This window comes from Alligator mississippiensis, chromosome 3 (assembly GCF_030867095.1).
Source record: "Alligator mississippiensis isolate rAllMis1 chromosome 3, rAllMis1, whole genome shotgun sequence".
In the NCBI taxonomy this organism is placed as follows: Eukaryota; Metazoa; Chordata; order Crocodylia; family Alligatoridae; genus Alligator; species Alligator mississippiensis.
In genome coordinates this window covers 192,803,515-192,827,885 of record NC_081826.1, presented here as the reverse complement: position 1 = coordinate 192,827,885, position 24,371 = coordinate 192,803,515, and the positions used below count along the sequence as shown (strand labels likewise).

Here is a 24,371-nt window from a genome sequence, read left to right as displayed (position 1 = left end):
TTTCCCCGGAGTTACTTAGGCTCCGCGAGTCTGAAGTTACAGGAAAGGGATATGTCTAGGATTGCGCTCGGCAACGGGGAGAGGCTAGAAGCGAAAGCTCCGTAGGCTCGGTTCCATTGCCTCTATTGCCTGCTTAGGGGAGGCACGTCGGGTCCGCGAGGGTCTGCAGCGCTTGGAGATCTTCACACAGAATCTCTCTCATCCTCCCTCCTCCGGATGTTCGTGGAGTCCTCCAACTTGGGCGGAAACCACACAAGCATTTTGTACGGCTAGCAAGCCAATCGCTAGCCGCCACATGTGCCTACATTAGGAATTGGCCAATAATGTGGCGCGAATCCTAATACAAATGGCGGGAACTCCTTTGCAGCGTGTATCACTATGATGCAAAAGAAATGCATCCTGCAAAGAAGCTGTAATCTGGCGGGAAATCCCTGTTGCACCAGAGTTCTCTCTTGCAGCAGAGAACTCTACCGTGCAAAGAAAGCGACAAATTGCGGGAAAATAATTTAGCGGTGCCGAAGCACACACACAAACAAAAAATCACACCTTTGGGTTGTGACACCTAATAGCTGATTCACTCAGTTACTGTGATTGTCTCCACTGGTTGTGATTTATGATATTATGAAAGCTTCTTGAATCCTCTAGCTGCACTCCAGTGTTATCTTTGTTGTGCTTAACATGCTGAATCGGTCCCTGACTGAACCTTCGTGATAGCCCGGTGGCTTTCTGCTCTTATTTATTTCAGAATATTTCCTCCAATGTGCTGGAGGAGTCTGCCATTTCAGATGATATTTTGTCCCCCGATGAAGATGGGATATGCTCTGGGAGGTATTTCTCAGAGAGTGGCTTAGTGGGACTATTAGAACAAGCTGCAGAGCTCTTTAGCACGGTGAGTGAATGGGGAGGTCGGGCCAAAGAAACACTTTTAGAACTGCATTGAAGAGCAAGAAGTTATACCAGGGAAGATTTTGACTATTGAGCTAGACTCACTCCTACCTCACATTCTTGTGAGAGGCTCCAGAGGGTGGGATAGATGCATAGCAAGGAAAAGAGAGCCAATGCTCAGCCAGGGCTCCATAGGACCCTTCCCAGGGTGGGCTGTTGACCTGGCTCTGCTTGTCCAAGGTTTGCTGTGTCCCCTTCTTATGCTAGCTCTAGTTGTATCTGTGCCCACTTTTAGAAGGTAGGTTGCAGGCAGCTGGTGTTGCTGCTTCCCCACTACAAGCACACTCCCCACTGGTATGGGCTTGTAATTTCATGTGCAGCAGGAGTAAACCAAGCTGTCTGAGCACTGTCTTGATGTAAACTTGAGAAAGACCTTTGGATTTGTGCATAAACTGTTGGCCCTAGAAACCATGTAGGTATTGCTCATAGGTTATGAATAGGGGACATCTGAACTTCAACATCACAGTTTATTTTAAGAGGAGTCACACAGTCAAAAATCCATGCAAGTCAGCCATTATGCAGCAGTAAGAGTATTAAGGCTCAGTGCTAAATTATGTTATGAGTTTTAGCTCCAATTGCCCCTAGATTCAGATGCTATAAGCTCCTAATGACCTTTATTATTTTTGAGAAACTTAAAACAGGCATCGGATCAGATAGAAATGAGCTTATAAAAAAAAATCCTGTCCTACAATACCTGCAGTTGAAGATTCAATCTCTCATGGTGATGAGAACTCACATTTCTTTCTTTATTCCCTCTCAACAAGGGGGGATTGTATGAAACCGTGAATGAGGTCTACAAAATTGTCATCCCCATCTTGGAAGCACATCGAGACTTCAGGAAGCTCACCTCTACTCACAGCAAGCTACAGAGAGCCTTTGACAGTATTATAAACAAGGTACCTGTGGGTGCTGCTTCTCATCCAGCAAGTCATGTTGCTTGGCTTTAGTATTTGTTTATGAGCAATAAAGCCAGACATAGCAAATAGGTCTATTTCCTTCTTCTAATCCGAACCTCCATCTGTTTCTGATTACATGCGATGTGTTCTACAATTAAAAGACACATAATAAACCAGAAAAAATATGGAGACATGGAAGGGAATTCTATATCACCTGTATAGAAAGAAAGTTTTTTAAAAACTGTTGAACTAGAGACAGTTAGGTTAAATAAAAATCGCAAATCAAATTTAGGCCAAATGATTGTATGCAGCTTTCCATTCAGTCACATATGTTTAAAACAAATCACCCCGCTTCCCTGCTCCTCCATATTACTACCATCTCAGGGTTTGGTTTTATTTTTATGGAAGAATTATAGGAATTGATCCAAATTTGACCTAATAGGCCAGGCCCAGACAAGCAAGGACATTTGATTCCCCGCAGTCAGCTAGCAGCAGCGCACCTTGTGCTACTGCTAGTTGTCCCTGGGGAACGCTTGCATCCACGTGCACTCTGGCGTGTGGCTAGGGGGTGACTGGGACCAGCACTGGGCTGGCCCCAGCAGCCTTACCTGGGGTCCTGGGGACCTCCTTGGTCTGTAGCAGTGGTGATCCTGACACTGTGAGCTTGGCTGGCAGCTGCACTACAGCTCCAGCCAGCCAGGCTCTGGTTCTGAACAATGGTTGTTGTCCACACATGTGCCGCTTTGCCTTTTTTTTTTTTTTTTTTTTTTGCACAGGTTTTTTGACCGCTGGATATCCAGGGGTCACAAAAAACCCTGGGCTGCTCCCATGCAGTGCAAAGAACAGCTGAATGTGCAGTATGTGGCACCTCAGATGTCTGCAGCACCACAGATTGCATGGCGGCACTCGTCTGGACATAGCCATAGTGTCTTTTAAATATATATCTTCATAAATTCACAGTTCTAATAAGAGACCATCTTAGGCTATTTCAAATACTATGATGATATATAAGACCAAATTCTGCTCTGAAATCTGGGTGAGCAGGAAGTCAGTGCCATTTCTCAAATCTAAATTAGAGTTAAATAAGACATCAAAATGGGATTATATTTATGAGAAGAAAAACTTTAATTTCTTTCTTTTTATCTTTATCAATCAGGGCCAAAAGCGAATGTTTGGAACTTACTTCCGCGTTGGTTTCTATGGATCCAAATTTGGGGACTTGGATGAACAGGAATTTGTTTATAAGGAGCCTGCAATTACCAAACTTCCTGAGATTTCTCACAGACTGGAGGTAAAAAAGATCCTATTTCATAAAATTCCCTGCTTTGTGTCATGCTAAGAAAACTTTGCAATGAATAAAAAAGCCACAGCACAGCAGCTATAGGAAGTACTAATATGTAGAAGTCTATTATAAATTGATTTATGTCAGAGATTATTCTCTCTTTATGACTATTAGTTTGGAACACAGCTCCCTTTTACAGGAGGATGAGATGATGTCACTTTTCATTACCCTGATGCCGTGTCACTTACATTGGGTAGAGTCTCTGTATGTATAAGGTATTCAATAATTCAAGTGTCTGAGTGTACCTAAATGGTGGGTTGAACTTCTTTGAACTTCTGCTTGAGGCAACAATAACAAATTCTTCTTTTTGCTCTTAGCTGGAGCTCTGCCTTTTTCTTAGTCATTCACATGGGGAGGCATCTATAAGATGTATTAGGCTCTGCCAGTCTTAATCTTTAGCGCAATGTATCTTTTTTTCCGAGAAGCAGAGCTGATTTGCATTGCATTTAAAAAAAAGTAAACACACCCCTGAATAGTTCTGTTTCCTTTTCAGGGATTTTATGGTCAGTGCTTTGGGGAGGATGCGGTGGAAGTGATTAAAGACTCCGCTCCTGTAGACAAAAGGAAGCTGGATCCCAATAAGGTATGGAATATATTAACCACAGCTGTATTAGGATAACTGAACAGAGCAACTGAAGAAAAGGAGTCAGTGGAGACCTTTGTGTGAGAATTTTACATTAGGCCATGCGAATAAATGAGAAAAAGTGAGATACACAGGCCTGTACTTAAGAACACAAGATAGGATCGGACTTCCTAGTCTTGGAGAATAGTCCTCTACCATCATATAAACTCTTTCATAAACTGAATAAGCTCTATCTAAAAAGTAGTTGGGATTAAGCCACTACTACTCTGTGGGAAGCTCTTCTACGACCTCACTCCCTGGTAGTAGAAACCTTTTAATTTTCAGTTTATGTTTATTCTTGGCCAATTTATACCCCTTTGTTCTTAAGCCAACGTTGTCCTTTAACCTAAATATTTTTCCTCCTTTGTATTTACGCACCTGCTATCACTAGGTATTTATGGACAACACTCATATACTCTTGCAGCCTTTGATTTGTTAAACAAGTCAAGCTCTTATATTTTCCTTTCGTATGATAGGCTGTCCGTTCCCCATATCCTCGTAGACCTCCTCTGTACTTGTTTCAATTTTAGTTCATCTTTCTTGAACATAAGTAAGCAAAACCCTATTCCAGATAGTGTCTCACCGAAGCATTACGGTAGCATTAATTCTTCCATTTCTACTGGCAATACTTCCTTATACCTCCTGAAATTGCATGTGCTTCTCTTTCATGGCTTCACCATGCTTGTGCTTCATACTCCCATGAATAACTAGGATAGGGGTGGGCAATTATTTTGGGTAGAGGGCCACTTAAGTTTTGGTGAGCTTTCCAGGGCCACATGGTAGCCCCACCCCTGGACAGTTGCCCAGCCCCCCAGTTGCCATATTGGGACTGGAAGTCCTGCTTCAGCCCCTGACCTTTGCCAACGGAAGTCCCTCCCCTTGCCCCCTGAAAATACTCCTTTTGGGAGGAGGGGTTGCCATCTTGGAGCCAGAAAAAAAACAAATCATACACTAAAAGTCAAACACCTACCATAACTTATTTAATTGTATTAGAAAAAATATTTGTCATGATTTGTTTGCATACTATAGGTAGAGGTGATTGCATAATAACTCAAAAATAAAGTCTTACTCTTTTTTATATTGGGTGTGGGGTGTGTATGGTGGGGCGTGGGGGGTGTGGTGGACTGAGGAGGGGTTGTAAGTGGGTGTTGCTGTGTGGGGGGGGCATAGTGTGTTGGGATGTGTGTATGTGTGTGGGGTTGTGAGGGACAGGGTGTGGGTATGTGAGGTTTGTGGGGTGTGAGAGAAGGTTGGGGGTGTGGGGACCCTACCACATACTCCCCCACATGGTATGCAGCAGAAGGTGGCAGGAGCACTCAGGGAGCTTGTGCCTGGTGCAGGTGCTGGCGCCCAGTGGCATGCGGCTCCAGCCAGTGCTGCACGTGAGTGCAAGGAGTGTAGCCTGCCCAGCCCACCTCTATCGTGGGGGCTCTACATGGCACACCTGCAACTCCCGTACTCATGCACCACCAGGGAAAGCCCTATGCTGGACCCAGCTTCATTCCCCACCCCGTGCCACAGAAGTCATGGGACTCTGTAGGAAAGAAGAAGGCAGGGCTCCCCTCCACTTCTGGCGGGGTCCCAGGAGCTGCACAGCAGGGAGGAAGAAGGCAGCTGGCTTTAGCATGGGGCTTCCCTTGGTGGCGCCTGAGTGCGGGAGCTTCAGGCATGCTGTGCAGAGCCCCTGCACTAGAGGTGGGCCAGGCAGGCTGCGTTTCTCCACCCCCATGTGTAGTGTTAGCACCAGCACCTGTGCCAGGCACCAGCACCCTGAGTGCTCCTGCTAGCTGCTGCTGCTGGTGGTAGCAGGGGCTGCACACCATACTGGGGGGGAGGCAGTCCCCACCCTCTCTCCACCCTCCCTCACACCCACAACCTGCCCAACTGAGCTCCACACTCCCACTGACCCCCTGGGAGTAGGGTCTGCACTGTTGCCAGCTGCAGCCCCCCACATGCCCTGCCCCAGCCCAGCTGCAGCTCGCCCCAGCCCAGCTGCAGCTCGCCCCCACCCTTGCCACTTCCCTACCTGCTGCCTAAAGTGAGCAGGACACTGGGGAAGCCGAGCAGGTCCCCACAGTGGCTGCAGCAGCAGCAGTGCTGCCCAGAAGCTGCTGCTGGCTGGGCTGGGCCCTTCTGCCCATGAGGGTGGGAGCAATGTGCCATAGGGTATGTTGGGGAGGAGGGTGTATATGTGAGCACCTCACTCCTACCATTGTGGGTGGAAGGGCAGGGCAGGGTATAGTTCATTGGTGGGCACCCACAGGCCAGATGACAGTGCCTGGTGGGCCATATGTGGCCCACGGGCTGTATTTTGCCCACCCCTGAACTAGGATGTCCAGGCCAGGGGTAGATCCAGAGAGGATGTGACAATGCAGTTGCTCCCCACCTCACCTTTCACTGCTGCTACTGTGCTGATAAGGGCACAGAGGGAGCCCCAGAGCCACTCCTGCCCTGCTCCAGCCACAGGCTGCAGCTATAAGGAGTGCTAGGCTTAGCTGGGGACAGCAGTATGCAGATTCCTCCTTCCCAGCCAGTGGGGAGACACCAGAGTGTGGAGTTAACTGGGAATAAGTGGGGAAGGAGCAGCTCTGCCCGCCTTGCCCCCAGGTCAGCTGGGGCAACAGCAATGGATGGTGGGGTGCGAGTCATCCCTTGGTGTGCCTGCTCCTTGCCCTTTACTAAACCCTGGATCTGCCCGTTGTCCAGGCCTGTCTGTTTCTCTGTCCTTTACAAATGATGAGCTCTCAAGTTATAGCAAAAGTTTTTGCTGTCAGTCCCCCGGATCCATGACCTTGTGTTTTGAACTATTGAATTTCATTCCAACTTTATTACTCTAGTTCACAAGACCATTCAGTTTCCTCAGTCTGATAATCCAATTCTTCTGGTGTTGATGATGCCTCCTAGCTTTGTGCCAATTTTGGCACATTCCTAGCCTTTGTGTCAAAGTCCTTAATGAAAGTATCATATGGCCATCCTTGAGGAACTCCATCAGTAATTTTCCTATAGCCTGCTGCTTCCTCTTTCAACAGTAACTTTTTTTCCATCGCTCCCTCAGCGAGTTCCCTACTACCTCAGTGGTGGTGTACTAGTTCCTATTGGTACTGCTGGCACTGTATCATATGCTTTACTGTTCCAGGCTATCTTATGCTGAACATACTAGGAAGGTAGTACTGGTTCAAAGCCTGAGGCAAAGGACTGAGAATCAAAAGCCCTCATCTCTTCCTTGATTTGCCACTGGTCTGCCAGCTCTGCTCCCCATAAGTAAAAGCATTAGCCCTTTGAGATCTAGGATGGAAGGTATCATGTAAAAGCTAACTGTGGGTGGGGAAGCAGAAGGGACTAATTAGACACCTTTAAAAAGCAGTGAGATGGATAGGATTTGTTTACCTGCTGTGATGATTTCAAAGTCCATTACAGCAGGTCCTATCACTGCAGCACTAGGCTGGGACTTGGGAGCTCTGGGTTCATGCCCCTGATCTGTAACAGACTTCCTGTATGACCTTGGGCAAAGTCAGTTACCATCTCTGTGCCTTAAATCCCTGCCTGTAAAATGGAGATAGTCACGCTTCCCTACACTGCAGAGGTATTCTGTAGACAGATACATTAAAGCTTGTGATGATCCCAGATACTGTGGTGAACTGGGCATCAGAGTATTGAGGATAGAGAACAAGTGGTAGTCTCTGGGACAGCCAGACCACTAACAATTTAGGACTAGTTAGATGAGGACCATTGTAGTCATCTGGAACAGGGCCTGCAGTGTATGATAGTGACAGAATACTGTAAGGGAGCAGGACTGATGCAGCGTTGGAAAAGGAGAGGTGGAAGGTGAAGCTTCTGGGTGAGGAGGTTCTTATAAATGTTAAGTCTTTGCAGCTGTGGTGGGGTCAGAGCAGCCCAACTACACGTGAGAGCAAAACAACAACATTGCTTTCTTACTCTTTTAACTTGGTCTGAGCTCTGTGATTCATACATTCCATGCATTTCACAGCCATTTGCCTTGCATTAAAACAATGATTCTTCTTCCTCCTCCCAGGCCTACGTACAAATCACATTTGTGGAGCCCTATTTTGATGAGTATGAGATGAAAGACAGGATAACCTACTTTGAGAAGAACTTCAACCTCCGGCGGTTCATGTACACCACACCTTTCACCCCAGATGGCCGCCCCCGTGGTGACCTGAGCGAGCAGTTCAAGAGGAATACCATCCTGACCACAATGCATGCTTTCCCCTACATTAAAACGAGGATCAATGTCATTCAAAAGGAAGAGGTAATGGACATCTTGAAGAAGGAGTGTGAGTTTGACCCGGTATCCCTGACTGGCAGGTTTTGAAAGCACTGTCGGAAGGCAAAGCTTTCAGATTCCGTGCTATGTGTTAGGAGGTCTTCATCTATAGAAATTCTGTAGATGGAGAGAATGTACCTCTTTGGCTGGTTGTTGGTAAAGTATGTAACCTGCCTACATGCTTACAATTGTGATGTTATCTACAAGAGGTATTACAAGTAGCAGAAAAGAATCCTCCTTTTGTACAGGTATACCTCCCCACTGCTAAAGAGCAGTCATTTTACTAAACCTGATTTAGAATTGGAATGAGGGAACTATTCAGCAAGAAATCATGTATATAAAAAAATAGGGATTACTATGACAATTTCAGCTGTGAAGACACTAGAGAGGCAGATATGGGCCTTACTCAAAGCCCACTGAGTACTGCACTGGGCTCAGAATTGGAGATCAAATTTGGTTGGACTGACTGATATTTCAGGGTGTAATCCCTCCTGGTTCTGAGACAGCATCCAAACCACTGCTTCCAGCTGCCATTGTTGCAACAGCTGTACTCTATACATTACTCAGAGAATAATGCATTTGTCTTTATATTTTATTAGTTTATTTTAACCCCAATTGAAGTTGCTATTGAAGACATGCAGAAGAAAACACTGGAACTAGCTGTTGCAACCAACCAGGAGCCACCAGATGCTAAAATGCTGCAGATGGTGCTGCAGGGTTCTGTTGGAGCCACTGTCAATCAGGTAAAGGAGATAGTTACACAATGTCACTTCTGCAGAACCCTCTGCCTATTCTTCCTGGTGTGCTTTCATTTAACAGTTCTGATCTTGTTACTTATACTTCCAGTCAGACTGGGCATCCTCAGATCCTTTTAAACTTTGCGCATCAGAGCTAACTAGCCACTCATCATGAGCAACTAAGACCTCCACCCAAGCTTCTTTTGAATTTTCAGATATACAAAAACATGGATGTTTTACCCTCGGGGGGGGGGGGGGGGGGGGGGGTCCTGCATTTCCTAGTTCTGAGCAGGAATGCTAAACAGTAGGTGATGGGCTATTTCCATGTTTTTGTCCCATCAGAGAACAAGAAACCCTGTGTCTTTCATACAAGCCTGTTCCCATTAGATTCCCAGCTCGGTCTTGCACATACAGTAGATTCAGATAGGTCATCAAAGGTGCAGATATACATTTAAGTTTCTAGAAGATTATCCATAGCAATCTTAGCATGTCTAAAGAATTTTTCCTTTGATAATGTACTAATCCCATCGACTTTAGTCACCAAGGATTATGCTAAAGGAATAATAGAACTTTGCTATAAGGTCATCAGAAGACCAAAGCTCTTTGTATAAAATACATAAACTAGGAGAATACAACCACTCCCTCAGATACAGCTAAAGTTTACTATTATAATATGCATACCCTTTCACAAAAATCTACAACGTGAAGACAAAATAAGGCACTAGCCTTGCCTCAGTAGTTTGTTTCCCCTAACTATGTCAGGTTTTTTCATTTTTTTTCAAGATATTTTCTCAATCAAAACATCCAAATTGAGTTCTTTATAGTAATACACTGCTCGCACCATGGAGAGTGCATTCTATACTTGCTCTGCCCTTATTTAACTATCTTTGGGTTTTTGTACTGTCACCCATCACTAAGTAGCTGTTCATCTCTCATGCAAAATAGCTTTGTAAAAGGCAAGTTCCAGCTCCTTTATCTGATATAATATATTCACTCTGCAATGAACAGGAGAGTTACTGGCAATTGGAGTGGGAGATAAGACCAGAACAAAAAAATATTGGCCTAAACTTTTGATTGCCAAAGAATAGAGGGGAGAGGAAAATTTACCAGGATTAATGCAGCATAATCATAGTAAAGTCTTACAAGACTAGTATCCTACCATATTGCCAATATGTGCTGTTGGGTTTTTGCATTTTTCTGTTTCTATTTTATGTGAAGTTAAACACACAACCTACCAAATCAAATCAGGTGTGTGCTTCCTTTTCTGTTAAAGCAGGAAATGTGCTTATGTAATATTTTATTGTGTTGTTCTTATAAGGGACCACTAGAGGTAGCTCAAGTGTTCCTGGCTGAAATACCAGCAGACCCAAAACTTTATCGACATCACAACAAGCTGAGGTTGTGCTTCAAAGAATTTATAAGGAGGTCAGTAAAAAGGACATCTTATTGGGGGTCTGTTAAACCAGGGTTGTTGAATTGTACCAATGTTAATAAAATTAATAATGAAAGTCAGTAAAGTTACTTTTTGGAGAGAAATATATTGGCCAAATTTATCACTCGTGCAGGGAGGGGAAACCTGACTGAGATCTGTTTACATAAGGTATGAATATAATTCATTATCACTACTAGAATTTTTTCTTTATTATTTCTCTCATGTTTGCTTCATGTCTGAATGAATGGTAAACTCAATTCATGTGGGCAGAAAGATCAGATATTTCTCACTTGTTTTCAACATCTCTGACTGGTGATTTATTGGAGATATACGTGGGTTTGGCAACAAACAAAGCCTAATTTCAGCCTGTCAGGTTATTTAATGCAGATTTTTAAAAATTGTCAGAATTAACCAGTGTGGTTTTATCGTTGTTTTGTGAACAGATGTGGTGAAGCAGTGGAGAAAAACAGACGCCTTATTACAGCAGACCAGCGAGAGTACCAGCAAGAACTCAAAAAGAATTATAACAAGCTGAAAGAGAACCTTAGGCCAATGATTGAGAGGAAAATCCCAGAGCTGTATAAACCTATAGTGAAAGTCCACAGTACAACAAGGTATGACTCGGGCAATGGGTACTGGTGTGTTTATCATGCAGAAATAATGCCTCTAATTATTAAACACTAAAAGACATTTTTCCACTGCTTCCACCAAAAAATTGGACAGTGTTAGTTATGCAGCACAAGGTGGTATTCCACAAGGTAGTTTCATCAATGTTACTTTTATAAGTCAATAAAAGTGGAATCTCTCATCCCAAAATAAACCTCAGTTTAGAACCGGGTTACTGAATAACATGCCATCTCTTTGTTATCTGAAGCCAGAGTTAAATTAGAAAATGTGTTTCTAAGTGTCAACGTGCAGTATTGTCCATCATGAAATAAGTGTGATCATATCAGGACTGCATGATCCAGATATTAAAAACTCTCACGCCTTGTACTTTTGAATGTGTGGTTTCCCCCAAGCCACCTACTTGTGTCAAGGACACTAAGTCAAATATACTTTTCAGATATTTAAAATAAGCTACTGTTTGGCTAATAATTTTTCTAGTTATTGTTTGTTTGTTTACACCCAATAATTTCATTTCCAAGTTTTATTCATGATCTTTTTTTGTTTGTTTCTTTGTTTGTTTTCATTTCAGGAACTCTTTTCATAACTCTAGCTTTAGGAAATATGAAACTTCCCCTTCACAGAACAGCTGAGGACTGTCAGCTTCAGAAGAGGGAGTTCCAGGTTGCACAGAACCTGGAGGCTATTCAACTGCTATGCAAACCTGGAAGTTCTTCTCATAGTACAGCATGCACACAATCTGGGCAGACTACACTCAAAGCTAAGAAACTAGATATTCAGGATAAAAAGGAGCGCAACTCATAGCACATACCTCTGTCTCCTATGGGAGTGGGAGGAAGAGGAGCTGGACTTTGACTGTTTCTGTATTTAATGTTTCTGTATTTAAGTGTTCAGGGAATTGAGATGCCATTGAATAATGGACTTGTATGTACAGAAGGTGATAATCACTTTTAAGAGACTCAGAACTTTTTATCGTTGTAACTGTTATTTTATAAGAACCAGCCCAATATACCTGACAGAAACTGAAGAATGTTACACATACATACCCCTATTCAGGATACCACTTCAGCATGGCTTCAGGGGGCTGGAGTATATTCTAGCAGTTATGCACATGTTCATATAAAGAAAAACTTAAGCATGTGCACAAGTGCTTTACAGAACTAGAACCCTAGGAAAGACCTGTAAACTTTAAAGCAAGCTTTCCTTGCTTGTGTTCCTCATTCACAGCAAACTATGAAAATGCTAAAACAGGGGCTGCTTCCCTTTCGAGTCTTCCTAGCTGAAACTTTAAAAGGCAGAAAATAACAATCAGGAATTTCTGCCTAATTCACCTACCTACAGAAATAACTATTTAAAATTTATTTTTGTGAAATGTACATTAGACTTCTCTGTGAACCCTAGGACTTGTTATTTTTAGTGTCATGTTTTAGCAAAATTAACAGATACCTGTTTAAAAGGATAGAGCTAAAATGATTAATGCTTTCTTAAGAGAACAGACCTTCCTGTAAAGAGAGATCCCTCTAAAGAGATTAGCCATAGGAGTGTACAGGGAGGATTTCCTAGGATGTACTTTATCTGAGGTTTTAATGCACAATCACTGTAATCAGTTTCTGTATATTTATAAATACTTAATGCTTTTCATATTCATATGCCTGAGGAAACCTTAACTAATTTGGTCCTCACAACATTTCTCTGAAGAAAGCAAGTACAGTAAAAGCTGTGTTAACCAGCATTCTACTAGCTGGAATAATCTATTAACTGGAATTGCTGGCTGGCTGGACATGGGGTGGGGGGAAGAAAACTTGTGCATGGTGGCTACTGCCACCACCCAACACCCTGTGCTGCCACTGCTCTGCATGCAGCCACCGCCATCCCCACACCCCCCCCCCCCCCCCCCCCACTCTGCAAGAGTTTTCAAAAAGGTTGAAAACCCCTGCCTCAGAACTGGAATTTTTAGATACCCAGCACCCCCATTCACCACTCTAACACAGCTTTTACTGTAATAGTGTTGCTATTTTACAGCTGGGGAAACAGAGAGACATGAAAGTTGCAGACAGAAGTGACAATTTTCACCCTATCTGGCCACAGAAAGCAGTTTATAGCTGTGACCAAACACGAGTGCACAGCTGCAGACAGCTTCAAAAATGACCGATTGGGTGAAAATCTAACCCCTCCTTGCATGAAGTGTCAAATAAGGACATTTCAAAATGTAGAGTCTTTTGTAACTTGCGTCTGCAGAGCTTTTAGCCTGTCACTGTTTTCAAAATGACGGGGGGAAGGGAGCAGGAGTTCAGTTTGGGTTTTTTCAGCCCCCCTGGAGGATGGAATAGGGCCATTGGAGCCCTCCCTTCAGCACTGGCTGAGAAGCTCCAAGAACAAGCTCCTCCCACTGCCTTTCTCCCCTCCCAAACCTGGCTTCAAGCTCCCAGCCCCAGCTAAATTCCCCCCCCCACCTTGGAACCAACAGTGAACTCTTGTTTGGTCTGGGGTAATGTTATAACCCAGAGCACTTTGCAGAAATTTTTCTGAGTTACAGCTAGGAACTGCACATCTGTCTGCACCTGAAAAGAAGTGACTTATCCAAAGCCATGTGGTAAGTCAGTGCCAGAAGCATGATTTTGAATACAGGCTCCTCCTGTTAACAGCAGAGCACTCAAAAGTTGGAAGAGAGCTTCCACGGTTATATGCAAAAGATCCCCACACACAATCAAAGAGCTGAGACATACACTGGGATAAGAAAAATGGTTTAAAAATGCTATCTCTGTACCAATGTGCATAAATGCAAACTGTTCTAGTGTAAGTATTTTTTTCTCTCTCTACTCACAGTCCCTGCTACATTCAATATTCAAGAGTCAGAACTCTGGGCATTTTGAAACAAAAGCATCTGAAGTATATAAGCAAACAGTGTGTCAAATTGAAAGCCAACAGATGTCTCCTCAGAGTGACTGTCCTTTAATAAGGTTGCTTTGAAAATACTTACAAACTAAACAGAGCAGTCAATTTTCCACAGTCTAGTCTCTTCAGTCTTGGCGTGCCACAACATTGTCCTTTATTTATTCTTTTAACACTTTGTTCTGAAAGATGTTCACAGTGTCTTTGAGATTGACCCCACTTGGCCAAAATTCAGTTTCATTGTCCTCACGCTGCTTCATTCACAGCTACCCAACAAAAACTTCAGGTAAACAAAAAAGTTACACATTTGCTGCATACTGGTTCAATTATATGTGCTGTGTTTGCACTCTTGAAGTGTTTCATGCTGTATAGTACAATTTGTCCTTGCTGTAGAAATACTTTGGATTAATGCAGGCTAAACTGCAAATCCCTTACTTGATGTGGTGAGCAGGTAATTCCCCAGGTAAACTCTTGGCTCACCTGTGTTAAGGAAGGGGTGCCGGTCTGGCCCTTGGTTTACACATCATCCCTTTCACAAATAAAAGTGGTTTGTACATTTCTTTTAAAAAGCCGAACTGTGTAAAATGTAAAATTATTCAAAGTTTTGATGCTCCATTTTGCAATAAAGTAAACGCTTCAAATAAAAACTAAGAGATTCCATTGGATTGAAGTGTTTTATATCTTAACATCATCCAGCTGAAACAAAGCTTGAATAATGACCAACTTTAGTGTTGTCTTTCATTAAGGATTTTTACCTTTAGACTGAAATCCAGGCTCCATGGAAGTCAATGGGAGTTTTCTGTACCTTAGAGCAGGTCTGTCAAGCTCACCTGTGCCAGATCTGGACCATGGGACTCCTGCCAGGTTGGGGTGGAGGTGGCAGTGTGATAGCAGGCCTCAGTCCTCATTCACTCTCCTGCCACCAATAGCCCAGGGTCTCCAAATTCAGTGGTAGGCCATGCTATGGCCTGGATTTGGCCTGCAGAGCTGTAGGTTTGGTACCCCGAGAGGAGGAAGTCACTTGCTTGCCTGCTGGCTTTCTTTTTAAATGGTACATTAGTTTAATGCCTATGAAAATTGCCACCCCTTGAGACTGTGACTCCTTCTCCACTGAACACATGGGACACAGCAAAACCCATCAGGTGTGGCTCAGCAGGTTTGCAAATTAGCTCCAGGGTGGAAAATAAAGTCCAGCTTCCATGTTCACTGAGTTCATTGGCTAACATATTGGAACAAGCAACAAAAGCACCAAATAGTGAAGTATGGAGCTATAGTCCTTTGAGCTGGAAACCCTTTCAGAAACCTAGCTTAAACCATTACATGGCAATAGGTTTAAGATGCTCAGTGTTGAATTGAAAATTTAAATAACAAGGGTGCTTCAGTGTGGGGCTAGCCAGCAGACAGCCCCACTGAAGCACCCTTGTGCCCCAACCAGTTGGGCAGTGTCTACATGTGTGCTGTTGCACACAAAAAAGTCCTCTGCAGGTTTATTAGTTTTATGTGCCCTAGTAGGGGTGCACATGTAGATGCGGAGAAGTTTACTGCGGATCCAGTTTGGCAGCTTTGCAGTAAACGTCTTGTATAGATGCACCCAGTAACATGAATATGGTAATGAATGTTTTCAACCACTTTTGTGCTTGTCTAGTGTGAAGATTGTGGGCCCATATTTTAGCAGCTATCCTCCATAAGAACATCTGTGAGCTGAACTGACTCAGGCTAGGTTTTTGACATATTCAAACATACTGAAGACAAACATTTTGGCATTCTTTTTTTTTCTTTGCCAGTTTCAAGGACAAGGGGCTCAACTGTTTCAGAAAGAGTGGATTATAATCTTCAAATAAAGCCTAGGACAAAGGTTCTTAGTTGGCTCAAAGATGTTGCAGTCTTTCAAAGTAATGCTCGGAATGAAAATAAAGGCATTCACTATAGGCATCTGCATTTGCTTTGCAACACAGAAGAGCTTTCATCTGATAAACCAAGAACACTTGAAAGAGGAACTTTGGTACCACTCAAGCATATTCACGTAATCGATGCTGACTTTAGTGGTTCTGAGTCCAACTAACTATTTTAACACCTGTCTAAGTCTACTTGACACAGAGGTTAAAAAGAAAGTCAGCAGGTGCTGGTAGATGTGTGATAGAACTCACTGGTTTGACTTATGTCCTGAGTAAGGTAGAAGTCCCACAGATAAAAATAACATGTGATCATTTCAATAAATACTGTAAGAAAGTGTAACTACATAACAAAGCTGAATAGAGATTGCATAAGGTGCAAGAATATCTGGTATTTCTTAACTTTTGAATGCATGATTTTGCACCCTTAATACTTTTCATGTCGTTATTTTTGTGTGCAATAAATGGAACTGGTTGAATTTTATCTTTGCATTCAAAGAGTGACTTTCTTACATTGCCAAAACATTCATTTTTTTCACAAAAAGTATTCTTTCTATATTGTTGCAAATATTGTTTTATTAACTGAAAAAGTTACTGTTGCTAAAAAACAGAAAAATGCACAGCTAATTTTTAAAAAATGAAATTTGTTCATCTTTGTAAAAAGCTGGAAGGGGAAATGTGTTTTTTCATAGAATCTAGAATCATAGAAAATAAGGGTTAGAAGGGGCCTTGGAAGGTCATCTAGTCCAACCCCCTACTCATAGCAGAGCTATTCCCAACTAGATCATCCCAGCCAAGGTTTTGTCTAGCTGGGGTTTAAAACCTCCAAGGATGGAGATTCCACAACCTCTCTGGGTGACCTGTTCCAGTGCTTTACTACCTTCCTCATGAGAAAGATATTGGGAAAAACTAACCTAAACTTCCTTACTGCAAACTGAGACCATCGCTCCTTGTTCTGTTATCTGCCAACATTGAGAACACTCTAGCACCATCCTCTTTGGACTCACCCTTCAGGTAGCTGAAGGCTGCTATTAACTGGCCCCTCTACCCCAGTCTTCTCTTCTCTAGACAGAATAAACCTAGTTCCCTCAGCCTCTCCTAATATGTCATGTGCCCCAGCCCTCTAACCATTTTCATTGCCCCTTCTTTGCACTCTCTCCAACTTGTACATATCTTTTCTGTAATGGGGGGGTCTAAAACTGGACACAGTACTCCAGGTGCGGCCTCACCAGTGCCGAATGAAAGAAAAGAATCACTTCCCTTGGTCTGCTGGCAGTACTCCTACTAATACAGCCCAGTATGTCATTGGCCTTCTTTGCAACAAGGGTACACTGCTGGCTCATATTCAGCTTCCTGTCCACTGTAACCCCCAAGTCCTTTTCTGCAGAGCTGCTGCTTAGTTGGTCCCCAGCCTCTACCAGTGCATGGGATTTTTCCATTCCAAATGCAGAACTTTGCACTTCTGCTTATTGAACCTCATGAGATTTCTTTTAGTCCAATCCTCCAATTTCTTGAGGTATCTCTGAATCCTAGCTTACCCTCTGGCATATCTACTTCTCCCCCTGTTTGGTGTCATCTGCGAACTTGCTGGGGGTAAACTCCATCCCATCTTTCAGGTCCTTGATAAAGATATTGAACAACATTGGCCCCAGGACCACCCCACTTGATGCCAGCTGCCAACTAGACATTGAGCCATTGATTACTACCCTTTTAGCCCAACAATCCAGACAGTTTTCTATCCACCTCATAGTCCATTCATTCAACCTCCACTTCCTTAGCTTGCTTGCAAGAATGTTGTGGGAGACCATATCAAAAGCCTTGCTAAGGTCAAGGTATATCACATCCACTGGTCACCTCCCTGTATCCACAGAGCCAGTCACTTCATCATAGAAGGCAATCAGGTTGGTCAGACATGACTTGCCCTTGGTGAATCCATACTGACTGTTCTTAATCACCTTCTCCTCCAAAAGAGCGCTTAGAAATGGATTCTTTGAGGACCTGCTCCATGATTTTGCTAGGGACTGAGGTGAGGCTCCCCAGTCTCTAATTCCCTGGAGCCTCCTTCTTCCCTTTCTAAAAGATGGGCACTATATTTGCCCTTTTCCAATCATTTTGGACCTCCCCACAATTGCCAGGAGTTTTCAAAGATAAAGAGGCCAGTGACTCTCCAATCACATCTGCCAACTCCCTCAGCACCCTCAGGTATATTGTGTCTGGCCTCATGGACTTATATACATCCAACTTTTCTAAATAGTCCCTAACCTGTTCTACTTTCCCAGCATTGACTGCTCACCTCCTCCCCAAACTGTGCTCCCAGGTGGAGTAGTCTGGGAGCTGAGCTTGCCTGTGAAGACTGAGGTGAAAAAGGCATCAAGTACTTCAGTTTTTTCCACATCATCTGTCACAAGGTTGCCTCTCCCATTCAGTAAGGGATATACATTTTCTTTGATCTTCCTCTTGTTGCTGACATAATTATAGAAACCTGTGAAAGTCTCAAGCTTGCTGGCAACGGATCAGCTGCTATCCCACTTTTCCTTGGGTAGTCTCTCTCTGTGGTCACCTATCACGACTTTGATGTTTGAAGATGCACAAAAAAGGAGGAGAAAAACAAAGGGAGGTGAGATATTCAGTTATCCATGCTGTTAGGGACAGCAGCAGTGATTTTCTTCACAGGGCTCCGCCACCCCCATACCCTGTCTTCACCACACCAATACAGGCACAGGCCTGTGACTTTATTGGCCTCGCCTTTACAGCAAGTAAAGATATGGTGACTGGTAACAGACTAGTTATTCCAATCTCTTACAGGCAGAAGGGTGACCACTAATGGCCCCTCTCATGTGGTCCACAACATCCTTAGGGCTTTATTCCCTTTCTCAGGACATCAATTGCCAGTGGATCTCTTTATAACGACTCCTATTACTCCCATTGTCCCCTCTCTCCAGGTACAGTCTCCCTGGCATTAGTCTCCTTCTTTCACCCTTGGTCAAGTTAATTCAGGCTCAACTTGGTCCTCCCTCGGGGCCTACTAATTAGTCGGTCATATGCATTTATTCATTCCCACTTACAGTCCATTTTTCTTGAGACATAACAGTATGATTCCTATTATGTCCATTAACAAGTCTCTTGACCCCTAGTCAATCCCTCAGCTTTCCTTTTACTCTTTCTTGGCATCTTGTTTAATAACTTACCTCCTTTTTCTGGGGTTTCTAGTCCAATAACCCCACTTCTCTTTCCCTTAGGGAGAACCCCGAGGTACACTTGACTTATTGGTGGCAGCAGCTCCTTTGCCTCCAGCTGAGGATTCCCAGATATCTGCCCCTGGCTCCCAGATATCTTAGCAGTTCCTCTGGTTAATGCCTGTACCTCCGTGCAGCACACACGAGCTACAGCTCACTCGTGCTTCCCCTATCCGGGGAAGTTGTCTCGGCTGACCCAGCTTTAAAGTCTGGGGAGCCCTTCCTGGGCCAATGGGAGCGAGCATCACAGTCCCATGTGCTCCCCTCACCTTATGCCATGCACAGGCATCCAGACACCCAAGCCACTGCCACCATGTTCAACCCCAAGGTTTAATCGGCCTCATACAGGCAGATAAGTTCTCCTCCATGTTTGGGTTCTATGAAGCCCTCTGGGTTGTAACAGGGTCTGTGGTTGGTGTCCTGTTACAAACACTTTCATATCTATTGCTAGCTTCAACTCCAATTGCACCTTGGCCTTCCTGACTACATCCCTGCACACCCAAGCAATACTCTTATGCTCCTCCCTGGTTGTTTGTCTCACAGCCCACCAAAGCTGGAAGAGACTCCAGCTTCCTTTTTGTGTTTTAGCACACTGAACAATTCTATGCTAAGCCACGCTGCTCATCTGCCATACTTGATAGTCTTCCTGCACAATGGGATAATTCATTCCTGCACCCTTTATAAGGTTTCTTTGAAATACAACCAGCACTCCTGGACTCCTTTTCCCCTCAGATTGACCTCCAAGGGGATCCTGCCCATCAGTTCCTTGAGTGTGTTGTGGTTTGTTTTTCTGAAGTCCAGGATCTTTACTCTGCTGCTCTCTTTCCTTCCTTTCCTCAGGATCCTGAACTCAATCATCTCATGATCACTGCTGCCCAATTTTCCATTCACTTCTATGTTCCCCACCAATTCTTCTCTATTTGTGAGCAGCAGGTCAAGAAGAGCATGGCCCCTAGTTGGCCTCTCCAACACTTGCACCGGGAAGTTTTCCCCAACACTGTCCAAAAACTTCCTGAATTTCCTGTGCACTGCTGTACTGCTCTCTCAGCAGATGTCAGGGTGCTTGAAGTCTCCCATGAGAACCAGGGCTTCTGATCGGGGAACTTGTGCTAACTGTTTGAAGAAAGCCTCATCTATCTCATCCTCCTAGTCTGGTGGTCTATAGCAGGTATCCACCATGACATCACACTTGTTGCTCTCCCTTCTGACCCAAACCCAGAGAATTTCAGCAGGCCCATCTCCAGTTTCATACCGGAGCTCTGAACAATTATATTGCTCTTTTATGTAAAGCTTCCTTCTCTTCCCTTCCCTATCGTTCCTGAACAGTTTACATCCATGCATGACCATACTGCAATCATGCGAGCTGTCCCACCAAGTCTCTGCTGTTATAATCATATCAGTTCTGTGACTGTACAGTGACTTCCAAGTCTTCTTGCTTGTTTCCCAGGCTCTGTGTATTCACGTACAGGCACCTGAGGTAACTATCCCATTTGCCTGCTTTCTCAGAAAGAATGAGAAGACCTCCACTGTTGCCTCCTCTGGCTTGTGCTTCCTCCAGGTCATCCACATCCCTACTTACCTCAGGGCTTTGGCCTCCATCCCCTGGAAAACCTAGGGGTTCCTGGCCTGGCCTCTTCCACCAATGGCACATGGTTCTCTTCCCATGTTGCTAGCTTCTATATCTGTTCTCTAGGCAAACTGCTGCAAGTGGAGACAAAGACTTCTGTTTGCTACCAGAGTCATAAGCTTCCAACTTTTAGCTTCTTGGAAGTCCACATCCTCTTCCTTCTCTAGCACTACCTCTGACAGTCCTTTGTGGTCCTAGAAGTTTCCTCCAGCACTGAATGGATGAACTTCTAGTGGTAAAGGATGCTTCGGAGCCTTGCCATCTCTTCCTGTAGCTCTTGCCTGCTCCCTGAGCGATGCCACCATGAGGAACTGCTCACGTTGCAGGCACTCCCCCACCTGGGTGTCACTGGAAGAAACCTACAAGCCACAGCAGGGGCAACACGTAGGGGGTGCATGCGGGTGCATGTGCACCCCCTGAGCGTAGCAGTGCACCCCCTGCAAAAAGGTGCCACTGACACTGCCAGCAGCATCCGTGGGCGGTCCACGATCCCTGCCAGCGCTGGTTGTGGGTGGTTTCTTACCCTTGGCGCTCACCACCCCCTGCCACTGATAGTGCTGGCAGCATCTGTGGGAGTTCCTCAACTTACCACCATTACCGCTGTGCTCCCACCACTGCTGTGCCCCTCCCCCAGCTGCCAGGGGCACACACTGTTCATGAACCACAGTCTCCACAGAGCCAAACCAGGATTTGGGTGGAAGCCTTGACAATGAGCAGTCCTGCCTGGACAGACCCCTCACAGGTGCAAGCAGAGGAAGACTTGGTAGTGGTAGTGGCTCTGGCATTGCAACATCCTTTAGCCATTTCTCTACGTATCTTAATCCACTGCCTCCTTTCCTGCTCCTCTTTCCAAGGAGACCTTTCCTAGCAAACTCCCCATGTAAGCTGGCCTGTTCACTGGTCCTTAGTCTCAAAGGGTTCCCTTTTCCCTGCTAATCTGCTTCCTCTCACCAAGCTTACAGTGAAAGAAGGTAAGAGTTTCAGGCAAACTCCCTAGAGAACTCCCCCTTGCTCTAGATTCTAGTTAAACAAGGGGTTTAAGTATTTGTTTAACTGCTGAGTTTTAGATATTTACACTAAATATATGTAGGTTAATTAATGTTAATTAAAGAAAAAACTTACCTTAAAAGCTCCCCATTAAAGTATGGGGCAGCAAACTGACTTACAAACTGCCCTGTTCATTCATTCCCTCGTCACTCAGGGACCGTGTCCAGAAGAGTGTGGACATTTGGTTCCCCAGGGACAACTAGCAGCACTGCACCTTGTGCCACCGCTAGTTGTCCCCAGAGAACCCATGCCATGCGCATTCCGGTGCACGGCAGGTTACCGCAGGTGGGGTAGGGGAGGCAGGGGCCAGCACTGGGCTGGCCTCAGCAGCCTTACCTGGAGTCCTCGGGAAGCAGCAGCTGTGGCAATCCTGCTGTTGGGAGCTTGGCCAGCAGCCGGGGCATGACTCTGGCCCACCAAGCTCCGGTTTTGGGCAGAGCATGCTGCCCCCACGTGCACCGCTCTGCTTTTTATTTGCATGGGCTTTTTTGACCCCTGGATATTCAGGGGTCAAAAAAAATCTCTCATGCTGCTCCAGCAATGGTGAGAACAGTTGAACGTGCAGTATGTGACACTGCAAACACATCTGCAGCACCACATACCACATGGCCATGCTCATCTGGACACGTCTGGAGAGTCTCCTTTTATATCCTCCTGGCCCTAGATGGGCTCTGCCCATTTGTCAGACACAGGCAGCAATCACTCAGCTAACAGCACTCCCAGCTGCTCAGAGCACACACCCAGCCCACCAAACAAACACTCCAGCAAGCCAAACACACATGCAGCCCTGGCTCACTTACCTTCCCAGAGCAGGATTTGATGCTTCATGCCTAGTGATTGGCTCATTTTCCCTGTCCTCTTCCCCTTCCTCCTCTTGCTCCCAGTGAACTGCCCTGTTTGCTGTCTCTGTTCACTCACTCCTTTCGAACTTTTTCAAGTAAAAAGAGACCTGAGTTTTTAATATTCTGTTAAACTGGTTTTAATTTTTTGACCAGAAATAATAAAAAAATGTATGCATAATATCTAGCATTGGTAAGTATTGCACTAAATTAATATACTTCTGATTTATAACATGGCATGAATGGTAAATTACTGTGTGTACCTTCTGAATAGATTACTGTTTACATTGAAATAATGAGTAGCATATTTGTTTAAAGGTCGTATTCCTAGAACAAGAAATTCTGTCCTTGTTATTTATTTCTTGCAAAATTTAAAATTATTTTGTAGAGAGCCAGGGGTTAGCTTGCTTTTATTGTTGTTGTTGTTGTTTTGTTTTGTTTTGTTTTTTTAACATAAAAAATTTAGACCTGGTCTTATGCTGTGTTCTGGAAGATGAATGAATGGCTGGAGAACTAGTAGAATCATGACAATTCTATTTACTAAGGAGTACAAATTAAAACACTGCAAATAGAAAGGATTTTAGACAAAATGTGGGAGTACTTTGGTTTTTTTCATGTATTTAATTCAAATATCTGACAAACAGGGGAGGAAAGACCTCTTAATTAAAGGTCTGATATATTCTACTCTTTCAGTGAACTCCCACCAGTCCCTTGATCCTTTAAGGAGACCTCCAAGAAAAGAGCAGGGAAATCAAGACAAAATCTTCCTGCTATTTCTAAGATTCAACCCTTCCTCCTGAGAATACTACTAAAAAAACCCAAGAAAACTTATCTTTCAGGCAGGCCTGCTTCAAATAGGGTGAAGAGAAACAGAGAATTCACAAAATCAATTTTCCCTTTCTTCGCAGGTCACCTTTAACAGAATTGAAGAACCCATTTTCACGTATCAAGACTCTGAAAAGGGTATATTGCTTCTTGGTTCAAAACACAAAATCTTCCACCTGAAACTAAATGAAAGGGGTGGAATTTTTCCCAGCTGACAGCACAAAAAAATTAGAGGAACTGGCAAGAAGAATAGCTTTACAGTAATTAAACTAACATTGCCTGCTTCAGCAGTTGGAGATCTCTCAGTAGTCTGGAGCTCTGCCATCCCTGCTCTAACTTTATACTGCTGGCTTTTAATGTTTTAAGACTAATATTAAGCCAACACGGTCTAACAGATTTCAAAGAGCTTATGTAATAGTCTCCAACAACTGAATAAGTTAGTAAGAACAAAATTGTTGTAATCCATTGCAGCTCGAGGAGAAGCAAACCAGTCTTCATTAGCTTTTTTAATTGACTGTTCAGCTGAGGTTGTAGAGAAATCGTGTTGCCCTAAAGGTCTGCAACAATTTTTAAGAAAAGCTGAAGCTGGGTGAAAGAAATCCCTCCAGAGGGAAATAAATAAGTGATCAGAGAATGAGAGATTATAAACCCAACACACTAATGGGAACAAAAACTGCAGCACAATGGAAGCTGAGTTCAAACCAGCTTCATGTACTGAACAAAGCCTATCTACCCAGCTGTATGGAGCATTAGCACCAAAAGAAGTGTTAACTTTCATAGACATGGCAAAGCAGAATAAACAGATGAACAAGAGCCTCACAGCACATTGCCCTTTATGATGTGGGAAGAAAGTCTCAAAGGAGTAGTACAGTAGGCTGATAAGAAGAGCTGTAGCTTTCCTACTGCTTCATTGACAGAAGAGAGGATGCTGCACCTATAGTTCCCAATCTCTGTTTTCTTACCTGGCAGGGGGAAGTACTGTGACCACTTAGGCAGTTTTCCTAGTCGCTGGGGATAACCATTTTTCTGGCACGGGTAGTACCCATGGAGGTAATGTATAGTTAACCTCCCACTTTCATTTCCAGTGGGAAGATCTTGGAAGATCCCACTTATGGAAATGGGAGACTCCA

At 44.1% G+C, this 24,371-nt stretch overlaps 1 protein-coding gene across 2 annotated transcripts in view; it reads left to right on the top strand.

Moving 5' to 3' along the window:
* DOCK8 (dedicator of cytokinesis 8) overlaps positions 1–16,151 on the top strand; it is a 156,298-nt gene extending 140,147 nt beyond the window's left edge. For both annotated transcript variants that reach the window (XM_014608664.3, XM_006261239.4), the window contains exons 40-48: positions 746–889; positions 1,710–1,841; positions 2,998–3,132; positions 3,677–3,766; positions 7,839–8,075; positions 8,690–8,833; positions 10,146–10,252; positions 10,703–10,873; positions 11,455–16,151. In XM_014608664.3, coding sequence (XP_014464150.2) covers positions 746–889; positions 1,710–1,841; positions 2,998–3,132; positions 3,677–3,766; positions 7,839–8,075; positions 8,690–8,833; positions 10,146–10,252; positions 10,703–10,873; positions 11,455–11,515 — 1,221 coding nt within the window. In that variant the 3' untranslated portion in view covers positions 11,516–16,151. The remainder of the gene's footprint in view (positions 1–745; positions 890–1,709; positions 1,842–2,997; positions 3,133–3,676; positions 3,767–7,838; positions 8,076–8,689; positions 8,834–10,145; positions 10,253–10,702; positions 10,874–11,454) is intronic.
* The last annotated feature ends 8,220 nt before the right edge of the window (positions 16,152–24,371 follow it).